Source organism: Phoxinus phoxinus, assembly GCF_949152265.1.
Source record: "Phoxinus phoxinus genome assembly, chromosome: 10".
Lineage (NCBI taxonomy): Eukaryota > Metazoa > Chordata > Actinopteri > Cypriniformes > Leuciscidae > Phoxinus > Phoxinus phoxinus.
In genome coordinates, this window is record NC_136885.1 from 11,028,267 (window position 1) to 11,041,793 (window position 13,527).

At 36.7% G+C, this 13,527-nt stretch overlaps 1 protein-coding gene across 2 annotated transcripts in view; it reads left to right on the forward strand.

Moving 5' to 3' along the window:
• The window catches only part of triob (trio Rho guanine nucleotide exchange factor b), a 153,017-nt gene continuing 139,490 nt past the window's right edge, over positions 1-13,527 (forward strand). For both annotated transcript variants that reach the window (XM_079626370.1, XM_079626371.1), the window contains exon 1: positions 1-250. In XM_079626370.1, the coding sequence (XP_079482496.1) occupies positions 184-250 (67 nt within the window). In that variant the 5' untranslated portion in view covers positions 1-183. The remainder of the gene's footprint in view (positions 251-13,527) is intronic.

Here is a 13,527-nt window from a genome sequence, read left to right on the forward strand (position 1 = left end):
ACACCTCTCCAGCGAGCTAAAGCCAAGATGGAGGGACCGTGCTCAGCGAGCACAGGCACGAATCCCCGCACGCCACTCTTTGCTTTCCAATGAAGAGGATTTATTCCCGACCAGTCACTTGGAAACCCGACTCTGACCCGTTTGTTTGCGGAGTTTCGTTGAGGGAGAATCATTGATCCGAGGATGAGTTCAGGGGAGGGAGAGGACACATCTAAGGAGGCGGCCGACATAGCGGCGTTTTTTAAATCCGGTAAGTGAAGAAGAGAGGGGCGCGCGCCTCGGTGTTTTCGTGATGATGACCCGCTTAACCGAATCCCGGTTCACGCCAACGACGCGTGACCGAACAGATCGTACCATAGATCAGAACATTTCATCTTTTGAGATGTTGATGATGGTTAGCCTATTGAATCCGCAGACGTGATTTTATTGCCAGACGGAGTTGGCAGGTTAAGATATTTTATATAGCATTTATGACGTTGCATTTCAGTGCGCGCGAGCCTATTCATAAACAAGCCAGTTAACAGTTTTTTAAATAATTTTTTTCTTAAAAACTGTTGTCATACGTCACTGTTTATAAACGTGATGTTTTAGTTCAGAGTGAGGTGACGTCATAAAGCCTGGCTGAAGCAGAAATGCATGTAACGGCGCTGCGATGTCATGCGTTTCAATTATGTCATACGTCACCAGGCCACTGCATTCATCACGTTAATACACGATTACCCTACATTTCACTAACTGCACGTTTCACCATGATGGTGTGAATTTTGAGCTCATTTATGCACCACTTTGGTCATCCTGGTCTGGTTGTTGCAGTCAGCTGTTGCTGAGATTTGTGTCAGCTGTCTCTGCAGGACCAGGTGCATCAGAAGAGGGACTCTGTAATGGGCCATGGACACCCTGAGTGACAGCAGGAGTCTCACGATATCACAATCTCTCTCTTTTCTCTTCAGCATGGCATCCAATTGTTCAACTTTATTGTGAGTGCAGGTGCTACAATGGGATAATGAATAGGGAATAATGTACATTCCCAGTGTTCGTTGAAGGAAGAGGAAATTAATTTAAGCTTGAAAGCCCTACGGCTCTCAAGAAAAAAAAAGAGCATGCTTTAATATTAGAAATATTTCCAAGATATAGTAACTTTTGTCTGACATAGCCTGGCTGCTGTTTAAATAATATATGTGTTATATACATACTTCCTATTAAATAGTTTGAGACCTGTGATGTATAGTCATTGGTTATGGTCATGCTTTGCTTTGTCACATGACATCATACAATGAGTTTGAATAATATTATTTGGGTCTAATTTTAATTTGTGGCCAGAGTACAGTAGACTGAAGCAAACATGACTTGATAACAATTGTGTAACAATGAAGTCAGAATTTAGCATGATATTAAATTCCATCGTAGAATTTCTAAATATCACATCTTCTTGAGTCTCTATTGGTTGTTTTAAACAGAGGTTTGACTGATAACAGATTGTATTGTTATCGATAGCTAAGTTGGGAAGAGTATAGCTGATGACTGATAAAAAGGCTGAACATTTTTAAGATGTACATATTGAATTAAGGATAGATGGTGTGGCGAAAATGGGTATTATACAAAAATAAAATTTGTTTGCAATTTCATTATTTAAAGGTGGGAATAGTAGTTTTTGAATATTTTGATATTTGAAATCACCAAAACAAACACACCCCTACCCCAAAATGATCTTGCCCCTAATTTGATGGCTCCACCCCCACAGTACCGATTGTAACCCAGGCAACGACTGAATCTGCTGTATCTGCCGGCCGAGGGTAGTGATAGTGAAGCATGTGTTACTATGGTAATCGATGTCGCATGTGTTTTGGTAATGTGTGTTTTAACGCGTCAATTAGCTCCGTTTCACATGGAAGATGACGCTCAATCTATTCCAAAAAACACAAAGTTATCATGGTCAACTCGATAGCACGAACACGACAGTCATAGTAATGTCAATGTCAACTACAGTACAATTCAATTCAATGACATTGACAACTATAACAATATTAGGGGTTTATATCGATCACTAAATGAGGAACCAAAGGAAACAAACATATATTCGGAGTATATTATCTTACTTTTCAGAGACAATTTGGGAGCCGACGCTTGAAACAGACAGTGGAGGAGGTTTAGACAGTGGAGGAGGTTTAGACAGTGGAGGAGGTTTAGGCTTATATGGTGTGGAAATGAATGTGTCTTTTTCATACAGTGGCTGAAGCGAACGACAATAAGATCGCAAATGAAAAAACAAGCAAAGATGACACACAAGCACATTCAAGCAATGGCCAGCATATATTAGTTCTGTGAAACAAAGCTAAACAATGTTACTCAGCTATCGAAAATAAATAAAGCAACCTCGGCGTCCGATGTTAGGCCTTTCCGCTCCTTGAGTTCTGGTAAGCTTCTCCGATATTGACACGAGTAACCACTTGTCTGATCGTAAGCCTTTTTAATTTTAAGTTCCGCAGACATTTTCCTCTTTTGTTTTTATCCGCCATCTCTTTCTGTAGTCGTTCGGCTAATGTCTGTTCTGTGTGCACTGAGCGCTCGCTCCTCCCCATCATCAGTGGACACGCCCCTTAGGCCCTTACTGCTGATTGGTTACAAGTGTGTTTTGGTTCTCGGGTCCAACACAGTTTTCAAAAGTGTTTATCAAAAACTACTGATCCCACCTTTAAATAGCACATAATCATGTAGTAATGCAAATTCATTTGAATGAAATACTTCACAAATGAAAGATTAGACTATTTTCTCTTTTAGGTTATGGAACTTGATGGAAGCAAAGCAGTCAGACAAAAACAATAGATTCACATTATATAATACTTAGGACAATTAGAAATACATTATAAATTCTGATAAATATGTCTCGGTGCTGAGCTTAAGTCACATGTTACAAAAGACCCTCACGACGAGTCAGTGATTGTATGTATAGACTAGGTGTTATTTTTTTTTTACCAATATAGAATACCTCCAAAAGCTGTTATCTATGCAATTAATAAATGAGTTTGCTTGGATGACGTCCAATCCAATATACAGTACTGTATAGCAATCAAATGTGGGTGGTTGCCTTTTTTTGTGTCAGTTTGCTGAGATTAACACATCATTGACCCATAATAAGTGTTTGGTGTTATCACTTCATGGTTCATGTCATTAATCAAAACTGCTGTTTGCTCTAAGTTACTTAAACAGTATGTGAATTGCTTCAAGATTCCCACATCCCATAAAGCAGAGGAAAGTCTTTGTATCCGCGGTGTCTCTTTTATAGCACTGCAGCATCCTAGGGCAATGTTTCAGAACGAAGTCCTCTCTCTCTGACTCCTCCGGTCGGTCTGTTAATTGCCTCACGCCTGCTCAACACTCAAGTTTTGGCACCGGCAAGCTTTCTCTCTGGCTGTCTTTGCGTTAAACACATTTTGTGTTTCCAGAACATTGGATGTCTCATCAGTGCCCTACTTTAGTCACTGAGCATTGAATGCAGTCTCTCTGGGGCAAGACGCCCACCTAAAGAGCTTTTGTTCGCTTTTAAGAACTGTAGCAGATCTTGCGCACCAACTTTGGCCTGTATTCTGAACTACCTTTTGATGCCGAGCTAAGAAAATGGCTCAGTGTTTGCTAGAACCAGCACGGAATAGTGATGGTGGTCTGTTCAGGCGGTTAGAGCCATCTTTATGTGGAGTGTGTGGCAGATGTGTTTTCAGAATATTAGGGGCTTGACTTACCCTGTGTTGCAGCGTACAACAAGACATAAACAGAATGAGTGCAATCCAGTGCGAATATAAAATTAAATTCATCAATACTGATTATTTGAATGGCTTTGCCATACGCTAACACATTCAAATGGCACCAAACACTTTAAAACAGTTATTATGACACTAACAACATTAATTGGAACATTCAGTTTTATACATTATGTAACAAAGGGTTCCTGCTCCATATCTCTCCACCAAGCTCTGAGGCCTGACAACATGATCTCACAGGAAAATGTAACTATTCTACGAGGTGACCGTTTTGTATGCGTATGAGTTTGTTTGATGGGAATTGTACGAAAATGTGTAATCCTTACGAAAAAAGTAAGCATAAAGGTCCACCCTTAACCCCACCCCCAAACACAACCATCACTGGGGCATTAACATTTGTTTGAAAATGTACAAATTCATATGTATCAACCACCAATTTGCCTAAACATAAAATAGTTGCAAATTGCCATGAGATTGTATTGGACTTGCACCTTTGAAGACCCCTGATCCAGATTATTAAACAATGTATTATTATATTTTCAGTAATAAATCAGTAATAACTATATTATTACTGATTAACTATGTGACTTATTACAATTTTCTCTTATTAGTGTTTGTTCCTAGCTTTAAGTTTTTGCATCCTCAACATTAATTCAGATCTTTTTCTATAGTCAGTTTTTTAGATAACTACTAGAGTTTTAGAAAATGTGAAATTGAGACAGTTCGTATATAATATCTTCCTTTTGCAACTATTTATGGCACAAAATAAACATGAATGAACATCAGAAGATATGCTGAAAAAAAACTGCGCAACTTACTGAAATACGTAGCTAATATCACATCAGCTACATTTTGTTTCTGTGTTTTAGTTAAAAAATGTATCACACTTTAGTTTGGGGAACACATATTCACTATTAACTACAACTCAATAAACTCATATTTTACTGCTTATTACTAGTTAATAAAGTAGGCCTATAATGTAGGTATTGTGTATGCTTAAGGAATTTATAATATGGTCAAGGCATTAATATCTGCTTTATAAGTACTAATAAACAGCCAATATGCTAGTAATATGCATGCTAATAAGCAATTAGTGAATAGTGAGAATTGGTCCCCAAACTCAGAGCATCTTTTATCCATCTGTATTGCTAACAATGTATGACATTTTAGAATCCATTAAGATCTATAGATTAATGCACTAATTCACATCCTATTAACTATTTCCTCGCCATTGACGTAATTTTCTGACTTTATATATATATATATATATATATATATATATATATATATATATATATATATATATATATATATATATATATATATCATACAACAAAATATTCTGGGGGCCATGACACTTTTATGAAAAAGATCAAAAATGCTGGTGCTGGCTGGCAACTTTTTTTCAAAACACTGGTAGGGAAAGAGATATGGGCAACTGTACATCGCAATATTGCATTAGATTGTGAACCATGTTACATCCATATCTTCTGTCTTGAAGACACAGCTCTATTCACACACTTGTGGGATGATTGAGGTTGTCATGACATATTCAGCCCACTTTGCAATGTGTCAGAACAGCTGAAGGCTGGATCACACAAAACCTGAGCCCTCCCTCAGAGTCTTGCATCAGAAGACCACTTCCACAGAAAATGTTCCCGTCTGAGTTGAGTTCCTCTCTTCAACCCTTTGCTGTTCGGTCTCGTAATTGGCGCGCCCAGACCTCCTTTGAAGTCTGTTGCGATATAGAGTGATAAATTGTGACTTCCGTACCCTCGATTCTCTGTTGTGGTGGCACTGCGCCTTTTATGCGAAACATCTCAAGGGATTGTTGCACCATCTTTCCAAATTTGTAATCACTCAGCAGCCTGTTTTTTAAATTAAACATTCAAATGAGGTGTGAATAGTCGCTGTGGCTTCATTCTGGAAAGGGAAGGATGTCATTAAGCTAATGGATGCCAAACCTTAAGATGTTATTTCACTTACCTCTGATACTAAAGTGACTTTTTGACTTCAGATAAAATGATTGCCATATGAAAGCTATAGTTTTCTGAATAATTGTGCCATTTTACCAAATGCAGACTAATGAAATTGCTCATTTCCTCTACTGGCAAAGTTTGACTTGAAGAGATCTGTCATTTCTAAAACCATTCTCAAGTTGCGTCTTTTTGTGTGTAATTAGAGGTTAGCTAAAAGTGAAGGGAGGATTGTGGTTTGGGATATTTCCTAACATTGCCTCACTTTGATCAACTATAAAACATAATTATATTGGAGAGAAACATGCTATTTGAGACAATTATACATCTATCACAATATGAAAAATGAGATCAAAGTTTCCCCTCTCATGGCCACGTTATGTTGGATTGTGGATAGTGCTAATGTTATGGATCATTGCTGCTTGCCTAAAGTAATCACTCCCCTATAAATTCACTCAGAGCGTACAGTGAGATAATTTAAGACCAAGTGTGTCATTTCTGTGTCACTATAGTGTCACCAAGCGAAATTGCAAAAAAAGAAGAACAAGTTTTTGAAACACTTCACTCATCCTTCCAATGGCACACTATTGGTTGAGCCAATAGCAGATGTTCAAACAAACATCTTTTGGATAACAAACACAGTTTACCAAGTTGCAGACTGAACAGAATGATGTCCCACATCAATAATTCGGTCACATGACTGATGTGGGGAGCTGGAGGGCAAAATATACATAAAAACTGCAGCACATGCCTGTCAATTTTCCATTTGTTTCAAGCCACAAATATTTAGATCACCTCTCAAAAGAATAAAAAGCTATGTGAACAACAAACTGCAAGTTTTGAGCACTCGCGGTCCATATCAGCCGTGCTCGCTTGTGTGGGCAGGCAAAATATTCATTCAAAACATAGACCTCTATATAAACTGAATCAGTAAAATTTGTATAATAAAATAATAATAGTAAACAAATATTATTTGGATTTTATAGATTCTTTTAAGTCATAAAAAGTTTTTATTATATTAACCAGTTAAATAGCTCATAAAGAGTTAGACCTTTGTTAACAAGTTATTAACCATAAATAGTTATCACTTTAGATTAGGTAATGGGAATTTGGAATTATGTCATCAGTTAAGTGCTTTAATCCAGCCTTTATTGGAAATTAATTACATTAGAGCTCCTTAAAATGTTTTCAAATACATTAGCGCATGCACACACACACACACACACACACACACACACACACACACACACACACACACACGTTGGGTTTCCATGTTTGGGACTTTCCATAGAAATAATGATTAGTATACAAACTATATAAACTTCTCTAAACCTATCATTGATCCTAACTAATAACAACATGACCTACTGAGTATTTGTATGTATTTCATATGGACAGCATTGTGTTATTTCTTTCTTTCTTTTTAATTAAGCGGTTATGTTTAGCTTTAGATAACTTTAGGCTTAATTTATTATTTGTACATATTTTTTAAGGAACTGAATACTAATGTAATTAATGTCCAATAAAGGTTGGTTTAAAGCACTTAATTAATGACATTTATTGATATTCCGTGACTTAATCTAAAGTGATAACTATTTACAGTTAGTAAGCTGTTAACAAAGCATGATCTAACTCTTAATGAATGAGCTAATTAAGCAATAACAATTTGTTAAACACAGAGACAATTAATGAAGAACTTGCTGTTTTGTATATAGTCTATTAGTGTATTAACTGCAGTTTATAAACATTTTATTAACTAGAAAATAATAGTTTCAATTGTTAATAGTGATGTACTGTACGAAGCACTGTTGACATCTCACTTCCAAGCCAAGCAACTTTCTGTTGGTCAGCGTGTCGAATTCTCGTGACCAACTTGAAAATGAGCAAAATCCGATTTTTTTTTGTCTCCCGATCACACAGATTCCTATTAAAATAACTGTAATTCGCCCAAGAAATTTCGCAGGGCAATGGTAAATGTAACTGCAACTTAAATGGGTTAATAATGGGTTTCCATGGGAAAATATAAAAATAACGAGAAACTGCGTGTTGCATTCATAATTCTTGGTTCATCTGCTTCCATGTGTTAGTCCGCTAATATTACTGTTAATGCATTAAGCATTTTATTTATAATGGAACACAATTTAGCGGAATAGCAGTTTGGATTCATATTCTAGCTGGATTTGTTCATCTGTATATAGTATGCATCATCAGTAAGGTGTATATTGAATTTGATCTTTTAAAAGAAATCACTGTCTTAATACATTTGTTCAAACCTGGTAGAAATAACTTGCTGGCAGCAAAGGCCTCCATGTGGGCGTTCCTATAAGGATGTGACGTCCAGTGAAAACTATGAATACCCAAGCATCCCGGAGCCGATCAGGCACAGTGCCCAGAGTCTAATTTATTTAATCTGAGTTGCAAGCTTGTATACGATAGCCTGTGTTGTTGTGAGCATAGCCATTATGGCTTGTAAAGTAGAAAGCCTTGCATTATGTAATATAATGAAGCCCTGATTAAACATTATCTGATCGTCCTCCATGTATTGCTGTAATGTGGTCACTGCAGATCCAGGATTGATTCGACCGGGAAAATAACTTTTAAGACTAAAATAATTAGTGCACTTAGATATTGGGTGCCATTCATGTAATAATCCTTAACAAAAAATGTATGGTGGCAGAATCATATCAGATGGTAATTCCATACTGAATTATTGTCATGCTAATAGCATAGTATTTACATCAGAACTTCAAATAATACAATTATGCTTTTGTCCAAAAATTGGACATATAGGGTTAAAATCTCTGCATTTGCAGTTCACGTTCGTGTTATTTTTAGTCGGCTGTGATTGAATGTAAACACAGAACTGCATTATGGTCCATGAATAGACAATGCTGCTATGTCATCCTCTATAATTGGACTAATATTATTTCAGTTTACATCCATCTTTCTCTCTATCTTTTGACGGGTTTTAGAGTACATTGTTTTTACAACGAGGAACAGATGTTTTAGGGAAGAATGTTATGGATGTGTACAGTATCTCAAAGTTGCGTTTTTAAATGAAGGGCACCCAGCGACACATATCTTTACTTAGTGGTTCTGATTTATTTTTAATAAACTAAATGAAGTTGTGTGTAAAAATGTCTTCTATTAAATTAAATAAGGAATTATTATTATAAGGAGTGTACATCTGGTGGAAAATGACTTTTATCATATAAAACAATAAAGATGATATCAAACTTATTAAGTAATTTTACCTAGCTGGAGATATCAGGTTATAAAACTTAAATCATTTATTTCATTTAAACAAAACCAGTTATTGTAGATATAACCGCATTAACTATTTGAACTTGAAGTTGAACTGACTAAAAATGTTTTTCAATGCAGGAGAGGAAGTGATGCACACATGGATGCTAAAACGTTTCCTGGTTTCTTTCAAAAGTAAAAGCCACAGTCATTCAAACACTGTGTGGGCCAGTGAATAGATTCAACTTGACCGTAAGACCTTAATCTTAAAGCCTCATGTCATTCCAAACCCGTAAGACTTTTGTTCATCTTCATAGATATTTTTAATGAAATCTGAAAGATTTTTGTCCCTCTATTGACAGTGTACACAACGTCCACTTTGATTTAATTTAGACTTTTAATCACACATAAACATTGATCAGTGAACATAAACAGAACCTCAACCATACTTGCTGAAGCTCAAACGTGCCTCATAACACACGAGAATGAACCTCATTGGTTATTGCAGAAGCTCAAACGTGCTGCATAACATGAGAATGAACCTCATTGGTTATTGCAGAAGCTCAAACGTGCTGCGTAACATGAGAATAAACCTCATTGGTTCTTGCTGAAGCTCAAACGTGCTTTTTAACATGAGAATGAACCTCATTGGTTCTTGCTGAAGCTCAAATGTGCTGCGTAACATGAGAATGAACCTTATTGGTTCTTGCTGAAGCTCAAACGTGCTTTTTAACACGAGAATGAACCTCATTGGTTCTTGCTGAAGCTCAAACGTGCTGTGTAACATGAGAATGAACCTCATTGGTTCTTGCTGAAGCTCAAACGTTCTGTTTAACACGAGAATGAACCTCATTGGTTCTTGCTGAAGCTCAAACGTGCTGCGTAACACGAGAATGAACCTCATTGGTTCTTGCTGAAGCTCAAACGTGCTTTTTAACATGAGAATGAACCTCATTGGTTCTTGTAGAAGCTCAAACGTGCCGTGTAACAATAATTAACCTCATTGGTTCTTGCTGAAGCTTAAACGTGCTGCGTATCATGAGAATGAACCTCATTGGTTCTTGCTGAAGCTCAAACGTGCTGTTTAACACGAGAATGAACCTCATTGGTTCTTGCTGAAGCTCAAACGTGCCGCTTAATACGAGAATGAACCTCATTGGTTCTTGCTGAAGCTCAACTATCCCACTAAATTGCATAAATTAAAACAACAGGCAGCTGTGATTGACAGATATTCACAGTAAAAAAATACTCTGAAAATGTTACCAGTATATTATAGATGCCTGTAACTTGTGACCGTTTATTTCATAAAGTGGTTTTATTTACCCATCTACACTAAACTGAAAAGTTGATTTAACATACATAGTAAAACATTATAAATGGTGTAGCATGGCATTGTATATAATTTTACAAAAAAAACTAAAACAATTATACTACCATATAATTCACAGTGAAAAACAGGGAAACGACCCAGTCTCTGTGTGACACGTGGTCACAAATGTTTATATTTTGTATAAATAATTATGGTTATTTATAATGTACCCTATGATGTTTTGTGTTGCATTTTATGTTATTTAGTTATTGCAATATTTAATACATATGTTTGTTACCCTGATGGTGCTTTGTCTTTGAGTGCATGACACCGCCGCACATCTTATGTGAATATTGGTCATGTTTTATCAGGCCACTTATGATGAACTCATTGGATTTTCTATTGTGTCACCTCTGTAGTGGTTATCAGTACATTTTAAGAAAGAAAGAAGGAAGAAAGTCATACGGGTGAGTAAATATTGACAGAATTCTCATTTTTGAATTCAATATATTTTATATTTAAAGAAATAATGTCTGAAAAGGTTTTGTACCATTGCTACACATTAGCAAAAGCGATACTGCAGGTGCATTCACCTAAAAACCTGTCCGGGGTAAATCAGTCATTCCTTCCATGAGGTCTTTATTCAACAATAACGGCATCAAACGACAACATCACGACAATGTCATCACGCCATTTCTACGTCATTGCACAATGTTTGACAAGGTTTGACAAAACATAATGTATGCATATTTTTACTGTTATTTACTTATAATATGCAATGTACCGGTAAGTAATATGGCAAGGTTTGACAAAGCATACTATTACTTGTATTGTGTATTATTATTATAAGTAAATAACAATAAAAATATGCACTTTCCAGCTTCAGTATTCAATCCGATCAAATGTTAACATGTCCTGTTGAAGCGGATTAGAAAAAAAGTTACCCTCTCCCCCCAATACAATCCCAATGAGATTTTAATCGGAACTGGCCAATTTATTCCCACTGACATGGTTACATGTGGCATTTCTCTATTCCGACTGTGCTCCTAGTCCGATTACAATGGGATTATTAGGGTCGGTGTAAACGCAGCTGTTGCCATATAACCCTTACCTGATGAAGAACTTCACCCAGATCGGCACTGACATTTGCCATGTAATACTGAGGTTAGGGTAAAGGCCAAGAGATATGATGCAGTGTCAGTGAGGAAGGGCAGGGATTGAGTGAGGTCTTATCAGTGAGTCTCAGTCCTCAGGATTTTGGTTCAGCTATATCAGCGGGTCGACTCTTTACAATCAGATCATATCACATGGTCTCAGCGGGATACTCAATAGGCAAGAGACCATGCTAAATGATAGCGACAGCCTGAAGCACACACATGCCGGGGTGTTTTATCTGGGCAAACACTTGCAATGGTTAAACCTCATTCATGTGTGAATGCGTAACTTGACATTTTAAGGTGTTTAAGCAAACGCAATAATTAACTTGTTTACAAAATGTCAATTAACATAACAGGATATAAATACAGAGATTAACAGGATGGAACATAGCAGGGTGGAATTACAGAGCTGAAGTTTTCCATTGCTCAGTGAGGGGTTGAGAGTAAGCCTGAAGGTGTCAACTCGAGCTTTATAATATTTGATAATAATCATATTATCAAAACAATTATTTGATAATAATCATACAGATCAGACAGGGCTTGATATTAATCTGCCAACTCCGAAGTCTAATTTGAAATTCCTTTGAGATGTTCCTATGGGGTGTTTATAATGGGGTGTTTTCGATTTATGTGTAAAATAAATCTTGAGGTAAACAGATCTTGACTAGACTTTGATGTTTTGTTCTGCAATGTAAAACGCGAATTTTGAAGCAGTTATGTTCATTTTTGAAAATGTACGTTTTTGATAACTAGATAAGACAGTTTGGGGTTGAGTGTTTGCAGTGTACATCATAGAACAAAACATCAAAACATCATAAGTTATTTTTACCACAGGATTAATTTTACTCATAAATTGAAAGACCCCGTTATAAAACGCCATAGGGAAACCTAGAAGGAACCAGAGTCGAATTATACTTCCAGGTTGTGATGTCATACCTGCACCACTCTATTGCATAATTGTACTCATTCCCGCAAATGTTGTGCTCACAGCCAAAGTGCGCACACATAAAGCCACCTCAGTATTAAATGTAGTTATTTTTCGCTTGACAGAATAATGTCAAAATGCCGGCCTTGGCGGGTATTCCCGTAAACACATTCAGTTATGTTTTAAGTGAATGTAGACAGTTGAGAAACACGTGCAAGTATAATGGCTCTGTGCGTCAGCTCTTAAAGTGACAGCAGCCTTATAAACCTGCTGCCAAATTAGTATTTAAAAAAAATCTACATGGCAGTTTATACCCATGGTATCGATGTCAAAATTTTGGACAGCGAAAATGCTGAGTGGCTAGTAACTTTGGAAAACCACTAGCCACAGTGGCTGGTGAGCAAAAAAGGTTAAAGGGATAGTTCACCCAAAATTCTTCTTTCAGACAAATACAATCTGAGTTCCAAGCTTTATAATGGCAGTGAATGGCTGTATATTCCTGTATAGTCCATCAAAGTGTATCCATCCATGATAAAAGTAAAGTGGATGGAGCACTATTATGGACTTCAAAACAGAAACCGGCCATTCACTGCCATTATAAAGCTTGGAAGACCAGGACTTTTTAAAAATATAACTCTGATTGTATTCGTCCGAAAGAAGGTCATATACACCTAGGATGACTTGAGGGTGAGTAAATCATGGGGTCATTTTAATTTTTGAATCACGTAAATCACGTAATTATCTAACTGCTAATACAACATGTTTGCACTGTTCTATATGGAATAGAATATAGACTATTTCTAAATGTTCTTATTTTAGAAGTAAATGCTTGAAATTTTGGACAGCGAAAAAGCTTGAGGACATGCCGAATCCGCTCCAGCAAATTAGTTTTTCCAAATTCACCCTTATTTTCACTTTAATCTGATATTGTGATATTTTGATTCTGATATTGTGTCATATGATTTCTATATTCATAAATTGTTTAATATTGTGTCCAATATATTCAAATATGATGTAGACGTGACAACATGTCAGGGTTCTGTCTCTTTGGTCTGTTTACTCTTGGTTTGGTGATAGAGCTCAGACACTCCTGTCTTGTCACGGTGAGTGTGGGGTTCTGAGTTTGCGGGCCGTCTGCTCTTCTGTCCATGTGAGTTGTTTT